Below are 13,920 nucleotides of genomic sequence, written 5' to 3' on the forward strand. Positions count from 1 at the left end.
ACGATTGAACAAGTCAACCATGGATTAATAGGGGACATCATAACTATCATACACTCCACACTCCAAAGATTCCCACCTTCCTATCCCAGGAGAGCCAGTACCAGCCTTTCCCTAACCTTAGACCATCTAATTGCAAATATAAGGGTCACATTCAGAACTCACAGCTAGCTACAGTGCCTGCCCTGGGTTACTCAAAGTAAAACATAAACAAACGTGGCAAACTAGGCCGATGTGCAAGCACAGCTCACCCCTCAGAGAAGGGCATCGTACTTGCTTCTCGCCACCCCAGTTCCCTGTTGCGTTTAGCTTCATATCCAGTGTGTCCAAAGAACAGATGCAGTAGGTCCCACCCCTGTTCTCCGACAGGTGACTCTCACAGGTCATGCCCAGTCTCCTCCCGTCTCCTTGGGCAGATTACATAGTGGGCCATCAGTGAAAAGAAATCTGTCCAGCTAAGTGTGTGCAGAGTCTGGGCCGCTGGGCACCACTGTGCTGTCTATATAGGCAGTGGGGTGAGAATTGCCTCTGGACCGAGAAGAGGGGAGGAGGAGGAGGCTCCACAGAGCCAAACAAAAGAGCAAGGGATGTAGGGGGACCTGTAACCCCCAGGCTGCTAAGGCGCAGCAGGCAAAGGGCTGTCTAGCAAGCCCTTGTTTTGAAAATAAAACAAAGAGGTTTGGCTACATTTTCACAACACAGTGAATATTGCAAATTTTTCCTCAAGTTGCTTTAGGCCAGTTCATATCTACAGGGCATGGAATACTCAGAATATGGCTTTGTTTTTTTTTTTCTCAGATCAGTTCCGAGTGATCAGCCCTTCATCTAACTCTGCTAATAACTATTTGGGCAAAGGATTACCCCTTATTTCTGTTCCTTTAAATCGGGAGACTTTCATAGTTAACATTTTGGGGAGAGCAGTATTAGTTATTGAACCCCGGGTCCTTTTGCAGGTCAGACCAATCTCCTCTGACTAAGCTGCATCCCTAAGTGGATTCCTCTTCAACAGATGCACATGTATAGTCTGGCAGTGTTTCTGGGATGTGAGAGGGTCATTCTGGCGTGGGGGGAGGCACTTTGGGATTGAGGGGATGCAGGATTCGAAATAGCCTTGCACTGACAGGGTGCACACACTACACTTGGGGGGTGGTTGTGGAAACACAACATGACAGACCCGAATTATTAAAAATGGAATGTTTTATGCCTGTCACTGTGGGAGTGGCTTCATAGATGTTGATTTGGGGTGACACGGGGTTGGTGGTTATAACTGTTTACTGCTTTTCTAAGATTGGCTAGACCTTCGCTGTTGTTTATTAGTTTTCTGTCTGGTGTTGGCTTTTCGTTTCCGTAAATGAATATCGAGAGTCCATTAACATGGAAGGTTCTGCGGAAAACACCCCCTTCACAGTGTTTCCCAAGCTGAGAGCTCATCTTAGGCGCTTGTTATTTATTGTTTCAGGAGGAACCGCGGCTACTAAGTTCTGTTTTAGTTTGCTTTCTGTTGTGATAAAAACACTGGCCAAAAATAGCTTGCGGGGAGAGGGTTTAGTTCAACTTACAGGTTATAGTGAGCTCATCATTAAGGGAAGCCAGGGCAGGAGCTCAAACAGGAACCTGGAGGCAGGAACTGAAGCAGAGATCATGGAGGAACACTGGTTACTGGCTGGCTCAGCCTGCTTTCTTATATAGCCAAGGCCTGCCTGCTCAGGGATGAAACTGCCTACATGCAATTGAGTGAGCTCTGCTACCTCGCGTAGCAGTTATGAAAATTCTGAAAGACGTGGCCGTAGGCCGTTCTCATCAAGGCGGTTCTTCAGTGAAGCTTCCCTCTTCCCAGGAGACGCTGGGCTTATGTCAAGTTGACAGCTGAAGCTATCTGTGGCACACTTGGAAAAGAACGTGGTGTCATGGTGGAATTAACAAGATACTCGAACCCACTATTTATTGAGCACCTGCCAGGCCCTGGAAACTGTCTTAGATGCTGAGGAGAGAGCAGAAAACAAGACAAACAGGCTCTCACTGGAGCTTGAGTTGTGGTGAGGAAAGCTATACAGACAAATACAATAGCAAGTGATGACGTACACTCTGCAAAGAAAAGGAGCAAGCTGGGTGGTGGCGGTGGTGCAAGTGGATCTCTGTAAGTTCGAGGCCAGCCTGGTTTACAAAGTGAGTTCCTGGTCAGCTAGAGTTACTACACAGAGAAACCCTCTTCTGGAGACAGAGAGGGAAAGCATGCAAGAGCGCACAGAGATGGGACCTGGGCATTTTTACTGACATCTGAACAATGAGAAGGACCCAGGAGAGGAAAGCCCAGGAGAGGACTCTGAAGTACAAAGCCCCAAGATGCAAATGAACTTGGTACAGTTAAGGAACGGAAAGGGCTGGGGGGAGTGGTGGTAAATTAGCAAGAGGGTTTGAGCTGGGCTGTGAGCACACCTAAAATTCCAGCACTGTGTGGGTTGAGGGCAGAGGCAAGATTTCAGCAAATTCAGAGCCAACCTGATGACAACAGCTAGCAAAGGCAGATCTTGTGGACCTTGGTGGTCTGGCCTACAGCAAGGTGTCTGGAGTTTGTACATGAATGAGGAGCTGTTGGGGGCGGGGTTAAGCAGAGGAGTATCTTCTGTTCACATCCTGTCTTATGTCATACACACCTCAAGTCTAGCCAGCGTAGACTGCATTTACAGATCCCGTTAAAGACGAAATAGACCCAAATGCTATCTACGTACCTCTTCCCTGGAGTTCTTGGGAGCTCCGGCCTTCTTAGTGATATGCTGCCTTCTGATTACACTTTCACTAATGAGTAGACTAGCCATGAAAAGTGTGCATGCAGAATAGACTCTCTCTCTCCCCCTCCCCCTGCCCCGTGTGTGTGTGTGTGTGTGTGTGTGTGTGTGTGTGTGTGTGTGTGTGTTGGGGGTACCAATATAGTGAACTTTCAAAATAACTCCGTAACTACGTGAACAAATCCTCTCGCCACCCATGTTCTTGTTTTAGACCCAGCTATAGTTAGACTTCCTCAAAGATTTCACTCAAGCATTTAAGCTTTGAGTTGATAGCGTTTTTTTTTCTGTTGCCCCAAGGGTTTTCAGATGAGGTGGATGCTGGCTGCAAGCCTCTGCCTCTTTCTGGCCTCATGCCTAATATCCCTGTTTGAACACTGCTTGCTTTAGGCGGAAAAGAGGTCCTGCATACCTTCAGACAGCTCCAGGCTAAGAAAAGGGACTTATTCATTGTCTCTTCGATGTCCACTTCGAGGAACTGTGTCCATGGCCTAACATCTTGGGCCGCTTATTTGATTCAGCTCAGATCTCAGGGAATCTGATTTTACTGCCTTTCAGACTTAGAGCTCACCTGCCCAGCACTCCGCAATATGGGGGTCTCTGGTGTTGAGGTGGAGCTATCCTAAGCCCCGGAGGAAATTGAACATTCCTGGTCCCACTGCATCTTACAGGCCTCTCTTCCCACCAGACTCCACCGAAACCACCCCTGTGGTTTTTGTTTTTTCATCAGACCCCCACCAGGGGATGGCAGGTCACTTGTGGTCTTTGGGCACACCTGAATCAGGACCCCATATGCAGGGTTCACAGTGACATTTCTGAAACATACCACTGTTTTTCATCCATTCGACTGAAGCCTCTTTCTCAGTCATGTGGTGTATGCTGCAGAAACATACGAGCTGCTCAGATGTGCCAAGAGAAGTGTCTGAATATTTTATGTTACTCAGTACAGCACCCAATGGCTGTGAATATCAAGCCATTCCCCCCTGGCCACCCACCTCAGAAGAAATCTAAATTCCTCATCTGCTCCCAGTTTCTGGGTCCTTTTGTTAGATATCTTTCTGAAGAGTTGATTGTTGCCCTGTGAGTAAGGAGAAGGGAAACAGAGCTTTGGGGGCCAGGAAGCTGTAGGTCAGCAGCTTGCCCGGCCTGTCTTTTATCCCAACTTAGACCCTAGTGGCATTTCTAAGCTTGCTGTGAAGCACCCAACCTGCACGCCTCACCTGCAGCCTGGCTTTCTCCCCACACACTTGAACGTTCCGCAAATGAGGAAGGCTCACTTAGACTAATTCCCAGTCGAGGGCTTTTATTTCTGGAGTGACTCTTCTCAATATTGCTAGATGAAATAGTCAGAATTGAGAGTTGTGCTTTCAAATCGAATTCTTTTGAAGGAATCTCAAGTTCCAGGAGCAAATTATTTCTGTAGTGGTGTCATCGAGGGGGGAAAAAGCTGTTAACTGGGAGAGAGGTACAGAGACCCACTTAGCGCATCAAGTGCTTGTGTTCTATCCTGAAGGAAGAAGAAACTTTTTAATTTGGGTTTTTTTTTCTTTGCCTCTTAAGTAAAAGCAATCTAGTTTCTTTTTCTATAGCAAAGGAGGAAGGAACCAACGAGAAATTAATCAGGCAGGAAGTGAATACCACAGAAGCCTGCCTGCCTGACTCAGTGTGTCACCCTGAACAGGAGGCCAGAGCTTGTCCAAAATGGCTGCCCAGCAACAACCCCTCGCTTGTGTTAGAAGATGATGCCATTGTGAGGAACAGTTTTCTGTTCTGGCTCGTGTCTTGCTTGCTCTCTATCTGCCTGAGTCCCTGGTCATGCCTTCCTTTTTAACGGTAAGAAAATACTTGTGTTCAAACTAAATTTCTTTCCTTGTCAGCAAAGGGAAGAACTAAACGGTGTTTAATGGGCCATAATATGTCGAGATAAAGAAGTTTAATTGTTCTGTAGAAAACCGTGTGATTTATTCCTGCCACCTGCTGTGGCGACTGTAAGTGCCTTGTAACTTGTTCTGAGCCAAGGTGGAGGTGAGATTCTCTGTACACTTTTTTCGACCATTGGACAAATTTGGGTCCTCATTAAATTCTTTCCCATTTTTTCCTGAAATGGGGGCTCGCGTCAGCTAACATGCCTCTGCCGTGTGCAGTCCCGGCAGGCCCATAGAGCGGCTGCTGAGTCTTCAGTTCGACCGGCCAGAGGATGTTCCAAAGCATAAGTAGTCCCTGTCTGTTTTCAAAGCGAGGCTCCGAGCTCTGCTTGCTGAGGCTGATGCTGTGGGGCTGCCGCAGGTGTGTGGCGGTCCAGGCTCAGGCAGCTGGTTAGGAAGAGTTTACTTGGTCTTTTAGAGTAATTCAATCCACACCAGAACAGATTCAGTACCATTTGTCATAATTACTTTTAATATGGTTAATATTAAATTATGTCCCACTGCAGAATGTAACTCTGAATGTCAAAGCTGTGCACAGAGAGACCCATGGCGCAGGGGTAAGACAATGTTTTCCGTCAAGACGAATTCTCCAGGCTGTGTTTGGAAAAGCAATTTATGTTCCTGTTTCCCTCGCGGAAATAGAGACTGACACTTTTAAAACTAAGGAGGGCACGTACAGCTTTAGTCAATGGGCGCAGTGTTTTCGCCAGTTTAATATGTGGTTGCTGTGCAGAGATGCAGAGGTGGATGGATTCTGGTTCAGAAAGGGGAGGGCTGCACGCAGGCTGACTGGTGGAGTGGGGACGAATGGATTCTGGTTCAGAAAGGGGAGGGCCGCACGCAGGCTGACTGGTGGAGTGGGGACGAATGGATTCTGGTTCAGAAAGGGGAGGGCTGCACGCCGGCTGACTGGTAGAGTGGGGACTGGGGGTGGGGTGGGAAGGTTTATGGCCTTGGTTCACCGGAGTGTGGGTCTTACCCTGTCTTGGGGCCTCTCAGTGTTCCCTTAGCCTCATGGCATTTTGTTGATTCTGATCTAGTCAGACTCTTTTTTTATAGGTCTAAAGAGATTAAGTGATTTGTCTGAAACCACAGGCAGCTTTTCTGGTTCTTTTTTGCAAAGTTTGTCTGTGGGTGCTCGTGCACAGCTCTCCAGTGCCTCTGTTTAAATTGTGGAGGGGAACACAATTGTGGAAGATCTGTGGAGAAGCCTGTTCCCTGGGGCCAGCAGCAGTTTCCCTCCAGAGAGGAAGTCAGATGCTAGCTCTGGCCTGTAATCCGGAACCCCCCCCCAGACCCAGGCAAGCTACTACAGTCCAGACATCATTTGTGTTAGACGTTTCTTTAAACTTCTGTTGGATGTATAAAGTTTCTCTTTAAATTCAGATACATTTATCTCTTAAGAGTTGGTTCTGGTTTTTTTTCTTATCAGGTTTTTTTTTTATGCGTGTGTCTCGTATTGGAAAGTACGTTTACTTTGGACTACCATAAATGTGTCTGTACTTTCTGACCTTAAGTTTCAGAAAGTAAAACTGAAACAAAAACTAGAATAGGAAATGCCTCAGTAAGGATATTTTTCTGGGAAATAGAAAATATGCTTTGTTTTGATTTGTTTTACTTATTTGTGTGTGTGTGCCTGTGTGTGCTCGTGGGTGTCTTTGTGAGTTATGTGCATCATGTGTGTACAGGTGTCTGCTAGGGAAGAGAGTGTAAGATCCCCCAGAACTGGGGTTACAAGCAGCTGTGATGTGGGTGCTGAGAACCGAACTCAGGTCCCGTGGAAGAGCAGAAAGACCTCTTAGCCACCGAGCCACCTCTCCAGCCCAAGATGGCTTTATGTACGTGTCTCTTTACGTCATTTCTGATCCAGTGGTGGTGTGGGTGTGCACGTGGGTGTGCACGTGGGCGTGCCTGTGGGCGTGCACGTGGGTGTGTCTGTGGGTGTGCACATGGGTGTGTCTGTGGGTGTGCACATGGGTGTGTCTATGGGTGTGTCTGTGGGTGTGCACATGGGTGTGCACATGGGCGTGTCTGTGGGTGTGCACATGGGTGTGCACATGGGCGTGTCTGTGGGTGTGCACATGGGCGTGTCTGTGGGTGTGCACATGGGTGTGCACATGGGCGTGTCTGTGGGTGTGCACGTGGGCGTGCCTGTGGGCGTGCACGTGGGCGTGCACATGGGTGTGTCTGTGGGTGTGCACATGGGTGTGTCTATGGGTGTGTCTGTGGGTGTGCACATGGGTGTGCGCATGGGCGTGTCTGTGGGTGTGCACATGGCCGTGTCTGTGGGTGTGCACATGGGTGTGCACATGGGTGTGCACATGGGCGTGTCTGTGGGTGTGCACATGGGTGTGTCTGTGGGTGTGCACATGGGTGTGTCTGTGGGTGTGCACATGGGCGTGTCTGTGGGTGTGCACATGGGCGTGTCTGTGGGTGTGCACATGGGCGTGTCTGTGGGTGTGCACATGGGTGTGTCTGTGGGTGTGCACATGGGCGTGCACAGCGGGCCAAGGTTTCACACTCACTCTTCATTAAGTGTGTGATTTGTCCTTTACTTTTTCTTTTTTTAATTATTATTTTCTAACTCTAACAAATGGCTAATATTTATTAAGCCCTGCCTCATTTAAGTCATAACTAACCCTAGTTACGTAGATACCATTCTGTCCGCCCACAGTGGAACCTGGACTTAGGCAGGCCACCTAACTACTGAGTGTAGAGGGAATTTTCTGAATTCCAAGAGCATTTTTCACCTGCACAGCCGGGAGCTCTCGTGATAAGTTGTACAATTGGTTTTCAGGTCTTTCTCTAGTCCTGAGAATCAGGGGTTACAACATGTTTTGTTTTAATTATCATAGAAACATTAAATAAGCTTCAAATGATTAATCACAAGTAAAATATTTTCCTTTCCTAAGTATTTTGACGTTTTTAGAGATAAATCTGGTGACATTTCAGCCACATTACAAGGCTATACTTGAGATGATGAAATAAATACATTGTGTATGTTGACCTGAGTGGTGTGTGTGTGCGCATGCATGCGCGCTGCAGATTGAAGGCAGAGATTAATCCTCTTGGGAATACTAAATATGGGGCTGAGGATTTAGGGAAACTTCAGCTTTGAAATTTGAGTCCCTAAAGAAGGGACTAGTAAAGAATGGGAGATAGTAGGAAGGAACTTGGTCTCACTTATACGCATAAAGTAAAGGATTCCTGGCCCTTAAGCTATACCAGAGATAGCTGAGTCACCCAGCTAACCTTCGTGGTCTTCCTTCTAGTAGGGATGCTATAGTTTCTGTTCATTTTTGATGACGTAAGATAGTGGATTAAGATGTACTCTTCTTGGTAGCCTCTGTTTCTCCTGTGGTCACTATTGAAGTGACCAGGTCTGTTCGAGGCCACATGCCTGCAGGCACCCTTCTACCATCCTCCAGCCTCAGCCCTAACCCACCTCTTTATCTAGAACTCTGACTGTAGTGACTGGGTTAGTCTTGAGCTTCTGAGTGCCCTAGGCACAACCTGCTACCGTGAGAAAGAAAACAGCCCTGGAAGTCACTGAAGCTGTTGTTTCAAATGAGCAACTGAGCAAAGAACAAGTGCATTTGGGGATGTAGAGGATTCTGGGCGCAGCCTGTGTGGGTTCAACCACCACTGACTAGACACTGAGGGTTTGGTTGTTTGCCTCCTGTGTTCTGCTTGTCTCTCATGTTTGGACTTCCTCCTTACCCTGAGCAGGGACCTGAGCAGGAGAGCTGAAGTAACTAACAGTAAACGCAACAAGCCTTTCCCTACGGGTCTCCAAAATGGCCGTAGAGGGTGCCTGGAGGGGTGGGGGTGAGAGCAGATGTTGCCTAGCAACTGGTGTCATAAAATAGAAACTACAGGCAACTGCACCTGTGAAAAGATTGTGTTAAAGAAACAGGATGGCTGTGGTTTGCTGTGAGCATCAGTTTTCCCGGAAGTTGAAGAGCAAAACCCAATTCAACTTAATTAGTTTAATGGTTTTCAGTCTTAAAGACATCCAACTTGGTTTGTATTGTGGAGTCTCTAAAGAATAAAATCAAGAAGGATTTTTCCAGTAGGAACATCAAAACTCCAAGCTTTTGAAAAAAATGTATGATTTATGATTTTTAGCAGCAATTTCATTTTCCTAAATAAGTTTATGTGCCGATGCATAGATCCTTAGCTTCTGGGACGAATGCCCTTGCATTTTATTCATTTTTATGGTTGTAATAACAATGTGAATGTAAGAACTTTGACTTATTTAAACATTATTGAGTTATATGTATTCTAAAACTTCTGTCAATATCTTGTTCAAATGTGGGGGGGGGAGAAAGAGAGGGAGAAAGAGAGGTGTGGATAGGTGCCCAAGCATACATACATACATACATACATAATACATCATACATACATACATACATACATACATTTATAAGCTAGGAGGACGTACATCAAAATAAGAACAATTTCTGGGGATTCTTTACCCCAACTCTCTTTTAATCTAAAAGTTAATTATTACTGAATGCTTTCTTTTCTGAGGACGAATAACTCTTGGTGTATTTCTGTGTTGCCTGTTATTTTCCACGTTCAGGGGGAGAAAATAACAAAACGAAGTTGGAAGGGAGCCAGGAGCACGCAAGCAATCATGAAAATAAATTAAGGCTGCTATATATAGACTGTTGTTGGACTTGAATGGAAATTATGGAAAGATATAAAAATATCGAGGGCAAGAGAGCAGTTGGCCCTTCGGGTCTGTTGCGTGGTTTCTGCGATACCCTCCCCCATCCTCCCACACACAGGGCGCACAAAGCACCCAACTCTTTGAGCCGTTTCGCGGAGAACGGCTACTTTTCCTCTATTCCGTTTTGTGTAGCATAGTGTTTAAGTTCCACTTCTGGCAATGTTTACAGAGCAAGGTGCTGTGAGTTTTCAAACAGCCCACAGCGGTTTAAACAAAAGCAAAAACAAAGAAAGAACTAAAACATAACTGGATAAAGACACTTCCGGTCTTCTCGAATGGAACCCCGCCCCCACCCCCAGACTTAGAAAGCCCCTTCTGAGGTGTACCCGGTGGGTTCATTGGGAATCCTCCCTCGGATTATTCAGCGGTATGGGTCTCATAGAGTCAACTACAAATTGAATTCTGAATTAGTTTTAGACGAAGAAGCAGCTTATTTAAATGACTAGCAAATTCGCTCAGTCCCCCAAATTGGTCATCTCATGTTCAGGGATAATCCTGTCTTCCTAGCCTATTGAAGAAGGTGCCAGCTTCCTGGGGCAAATGGTGGTTGAGCCTCTCTAGAACAGGGAGTGGGCTAGCGGCGATTCTTCATAACCAGCACTGCATTTGGGTCCCAGCTGTGAGATACCCAGGTGCTCTAGGATCAGGGTATGACATCTAATGCGGTATTGAACCATGGTGTTGTGCTTTTAAAATATTCCCTTTATTTTGGTTACCCAAGTTCCCAAGCTCCTGATTCCATCTGTGGACCCCGTGGGTGTGAGGATCCAGGCAGGAATGTCTGGTCTGTTCGGGTCTGCGCCCCGGTTCCAGGATCCTTCAGGAAGGTCGGCTCTGACTGATGTAGGCTCTCACTTATGTAGGCTACACTGGAGAGCCCTAGTTTTCAAGGTTTGGGGGTTTTAATTACCCCAGGAAGTCCCAGGCAGCCATAAAAACAAGTCCCAGCAGTTAACAGCTATCAAGCCCCGAGACATGCAACCTTCGAAGCCTCATAGAACAGTAGGTGTACTGTGAACTATTCCAAACCAATGCTTACGCAACCCCTGCTCCTTTCCTGCATGTATTTAGTGAGAACCTTACTTTATATGATTGGTGGAGTCCTTAGTCTAGTAAGAAGACAGCCAAGGTGTGGGCCTGGCATTGAGCCCAGCGTGGGGAGACTCAAAATTGGTATTCCTTGATCCACATGGTGAGTGATGTACCAAGACTGGCGTCTGGGATTCCTGGAATTTTAAAAACGCTTCCCCTAAGGGTCAGCCTGGAAGGGTCCAGACAGTGTTTAGAAGCTACTAAACTCAAGGGCAAGGGTGAGCACTGGGTGAGTGCGGGGATGGTTCATCTGGAGTGGCAGAGATGTCCCTAGTCTAGGACATCTTCGAAGAATTCCAGCCTAGGTAACAAGCAGGCTTCACCAAAAAACTGCTTAAAACGGCAGGGAGCAGGGCAGTGTAGCCCAATGGGAGAGCAGGGAGCAGGGCGGAGTAGCCCAATGGGAGAGCAGAGACTAGAGGGACGTGATTCTAAAGAACAAACTTGGGGATTTTCGGTGAGAGACTCAGTTTTTCTAGTTCTTGGAATTCCTGGTTATAAGATGAGTGCAGCTGAGCTAGCTTGCAGTGTTGTTGAAGGTTAGTAACCGAGTAAATAACCCGGAAAATACACTCGCCGCCCCGCCCCCAGGGTCTCAGGGTCGCAGGGGGCGAGGCTTGCTGTGTAGCCCAGACTCACTGTGTAGGTTCTGATCAGCCTTGGTTCTCCTGCTTCTGCCGCCTACGTACTTGGATTGCAGGGGTGCCCCACCACGCTGGGCTGAGTTCCATTCCATAGTTAGCTCCCTTTGAAGGGAATGAGTCCCAGATGTCTTCTCTCCTGTTTCGAAGCAGGTGTGAGGAATCTCGCAACACTGTTCACAGGAAGCATGCTGTCCCGCAGTATTTCAATGGATGGCTTGTTTTAAGGTGTAAATTTTCCACATCAACTTTTTAGTGGTTGAGAGCTAAATTAATATTTAAGCTCTAAGAAATTGTTTTCTGCTGTTGGGAGAGGTTATTGAGAATAAAGGCAAATAGTTCCTGTGTTTAGAATTTGGGCATTAGAACTCAAGTGGCTAGTGTCCCGGGCTGCTTACTGGCTTAAAGCTCAAACTGTGTAATAAAGATTCTTAAATTTTAATGTTTTTGACTCATCTAGGATTTTTTTTTTGTTTTTATATTTCAAGACAGGGTCTCTCTGTTTAGCCCTGCCTGTCCTGGAACTTGCTCTGTAGACCAGGCTGGCCTCACACTCACAGAGATCCACCTGCCTCTGCCTCCCAAGTGCTGGGATTAAAGGCGTGCGCCACCATCACCCGGCAGCCGTCTAGGGATCTTACTAAAATGTTGGACCTGAGTCAGGGGAGAGCAGAATATATTTTGTGCAAATGAGTGAGGAAGGGGAGGTACTACTTGAAATGTCTTTGACCAGACTGGGATTCATTTCCAGTAGATTTCAGAAAAATCTTCCTGCTTCTGCAGGCACAGGCTCACGGCCGCCTCCCTGTACCACTGTGGCCTGCAGTGCGTGCGGGACAGAATTAAGCAGCCTTGGTGCTGGGTATGACTCTAGGTCGCCCAGCATCCCCTCCCGCCAGAGCCCCTCCTAAACAGTCCTACCTGAGCAGTGAGGGGAGGGTCCGTCCCATCCCCTTCTAAAAGGTGGCCTGTGTCGCTGCCGCAGAAGAGTAGGGAGGTTCGGATGATCTAATACACCGGTGTGTTTTGTTTTCACAGATTTATCCACAAGACTGCTGAACCTTTAGCTGTCCAAGATGCCTGTCCCTCCCCCGCCAGCCCCGCCGCCGCCTCCGACATTTGCTCTCGTGAGTCCTTTTCTCTGTCCACTTTCTCTTAGAGGAAAAAAAGCTTCTTAGAAAAGGTCTTTCTGCATAGTCCAAGCTGGTCTGCAGCGCCTGTCTTCTCCCCCCAGTAAGGGGGTCATTTATGGAGGGTGCTGACACAGTGGCTTTCCCCTTCGCTCTGTGCATAAAGATGACCAAACAAAGTCAAACCCTCGCATGGAGCTGTGCCGTAAGTGCACTGGCATCTGGCATAGGCCTGCCATAGAAGGTTTTGCCAGGGACCCGTCTTTTCTGAAGTCAGAACCTAGTTGAGACCTCTCAAAGCCAGACAACACCAAGGGTGTGTTTGATCGAGGTCTCCTGGGATGCAGGCTGGGAGCCTGGAGTGTGGATTATTAGATTTCCTCTCCCAGCTCCACCAAGGCAAATGTGATGGTTTAGAATAAGGCTTTTCAGGGCAGCTCTGAAGCAGTATGCAGTGATCCTCCATCGAAATGAGCTCGATGCCTCGCTAGTCACTCCTGGGTGGGCTGATCCTGAGTGGTCTCTCTGCGATGTGCCCTATGCCTTCCAGGCTCACCCCTTTCTTCTTCTCCGCCCTCTCCCCTTTCTTCACACTCTGTTCTGGACAGGTGTTATCCCTACCTCCACCACCACCACCTTTCCCACACTCTCATACCCACTAAACCCGGCCTTGCGTCTAGATGATTACTTCCCCAAGAAATGCCATCACTGGACTCTTGGCCCTTTGATGAGCTTGTTGAGGCATCCAGTGCGTCCTCTTTCAGGAATACTCCAGGATACACTTCATCCCAAAGCCCCCTCCTCCGTGTGTGCCTTTGCTGCTTGGGAACCACACACTGATGGCCAATCCCTTTATTTTTTGTATGGGGAGGGAAACTGAGCTTTGGGGAAAAAAGTCCCTTGCCCCAAGTTCCCATGGGACACATTTATATAATTATTCTGAGACTCCAGCCCAATAGCAATTGGTCCCCCAGTTTCCTGAGAGTCGCTTAGGGCACAAGGACAGAAATTGTGTTTAAGCATTTAGAAATATTAATAGAAATTTGATGGGAGTTCGGTTTATTCTAAGGTAGGATTTGTGTATCTTTTTAACCAATTTGTTTTTATCGTAATTTATTTCTCTTTTTATAAGGATGTCAGCCCATGAACTTTTAAGCAGCCCTTGTGTGGATTACTTAGAAAACACTCTTAGCTGGCTAATATGGCAGGATTAGTTTATCCGTATTTCTCCCAAAATGTGAGGTGCCTGTCATTATTAATTGGCACATGGGTTAAGTTTTAGAATTTTAATGCTGATACATTTATTTTAATATGTGCTCTAAAAATTTGTGATTGGCACATCAAAGCCAGGGGCTGATTTAAAAGCCAGTGATTTAATTTAAAAGAAAGTGTTCATTAAAAAACAGTACAGAAAATAATATAGTGAATGAATTTGATGAAAATATTAAATAAATAGCACAGTTTGCATGAGGAGAATTTTAAAATCATGAATGTTGGACCTAAAGGATTAAAGTTCGAAACCAGGTGTGGGTGGCTCACCTGTCATCTGAACTCCAGAGACTGAGGCAGGAGATTGATTAGAGGCCAGCCAGGAATACAAACACAACTCAAAACAAG

General features: G+C 46.9%; 1 protein-coding gene across 4 annotated transcripts in view; it reads left to right on the forward strand.

Annotated features, from left to right (window-relative positions):
- Nucleotides 1-13,920, forward strand: part of Wipf1 (WAS/WASL interacting protein family member 1) — a 97,268-nt gene that overhangs the window by 67,946 nt on the left and 15,402 nt on the right. For 3 of the 4 annotated variants that reach the window (XM_075984869.1, XM_075984870.1, XM_075984872.1), the window contains exon 2: nucleotides 12,212-12,300. In XM_075984869.1, coding sequence (XP_075840984.1) covers nucleotides 12,250-12,300 — 51 coding nt within the window. In that variant the 5' untranslated portion in view covers nucleotides 12,212-12,249. Of the gene's footprint in view, nucleotides 1-4,419; nucleotides 4,614-12,211; nucleotides 12,301-13,920 lie in introns of those variants that run through there. The other variant, XM_075984871.1, reaches the window with a different exon arrangement.

The sequence above is a fragment of the Microtus pennsylvanicus genome, chromosome 9 (assembly GCF_037038515.1).
Source record: "Microtus pennsylvanicus isolate mMicPen1 chromosome 9, mMicPen1.hap1, whole genome shotgun sequence".
Lineage (NCBI taxonomy): Eukaryota > Metazoa > Chordata > Mammalia > Rodentia > Cricetidae > Microtus > Microtus pennsylvanicus.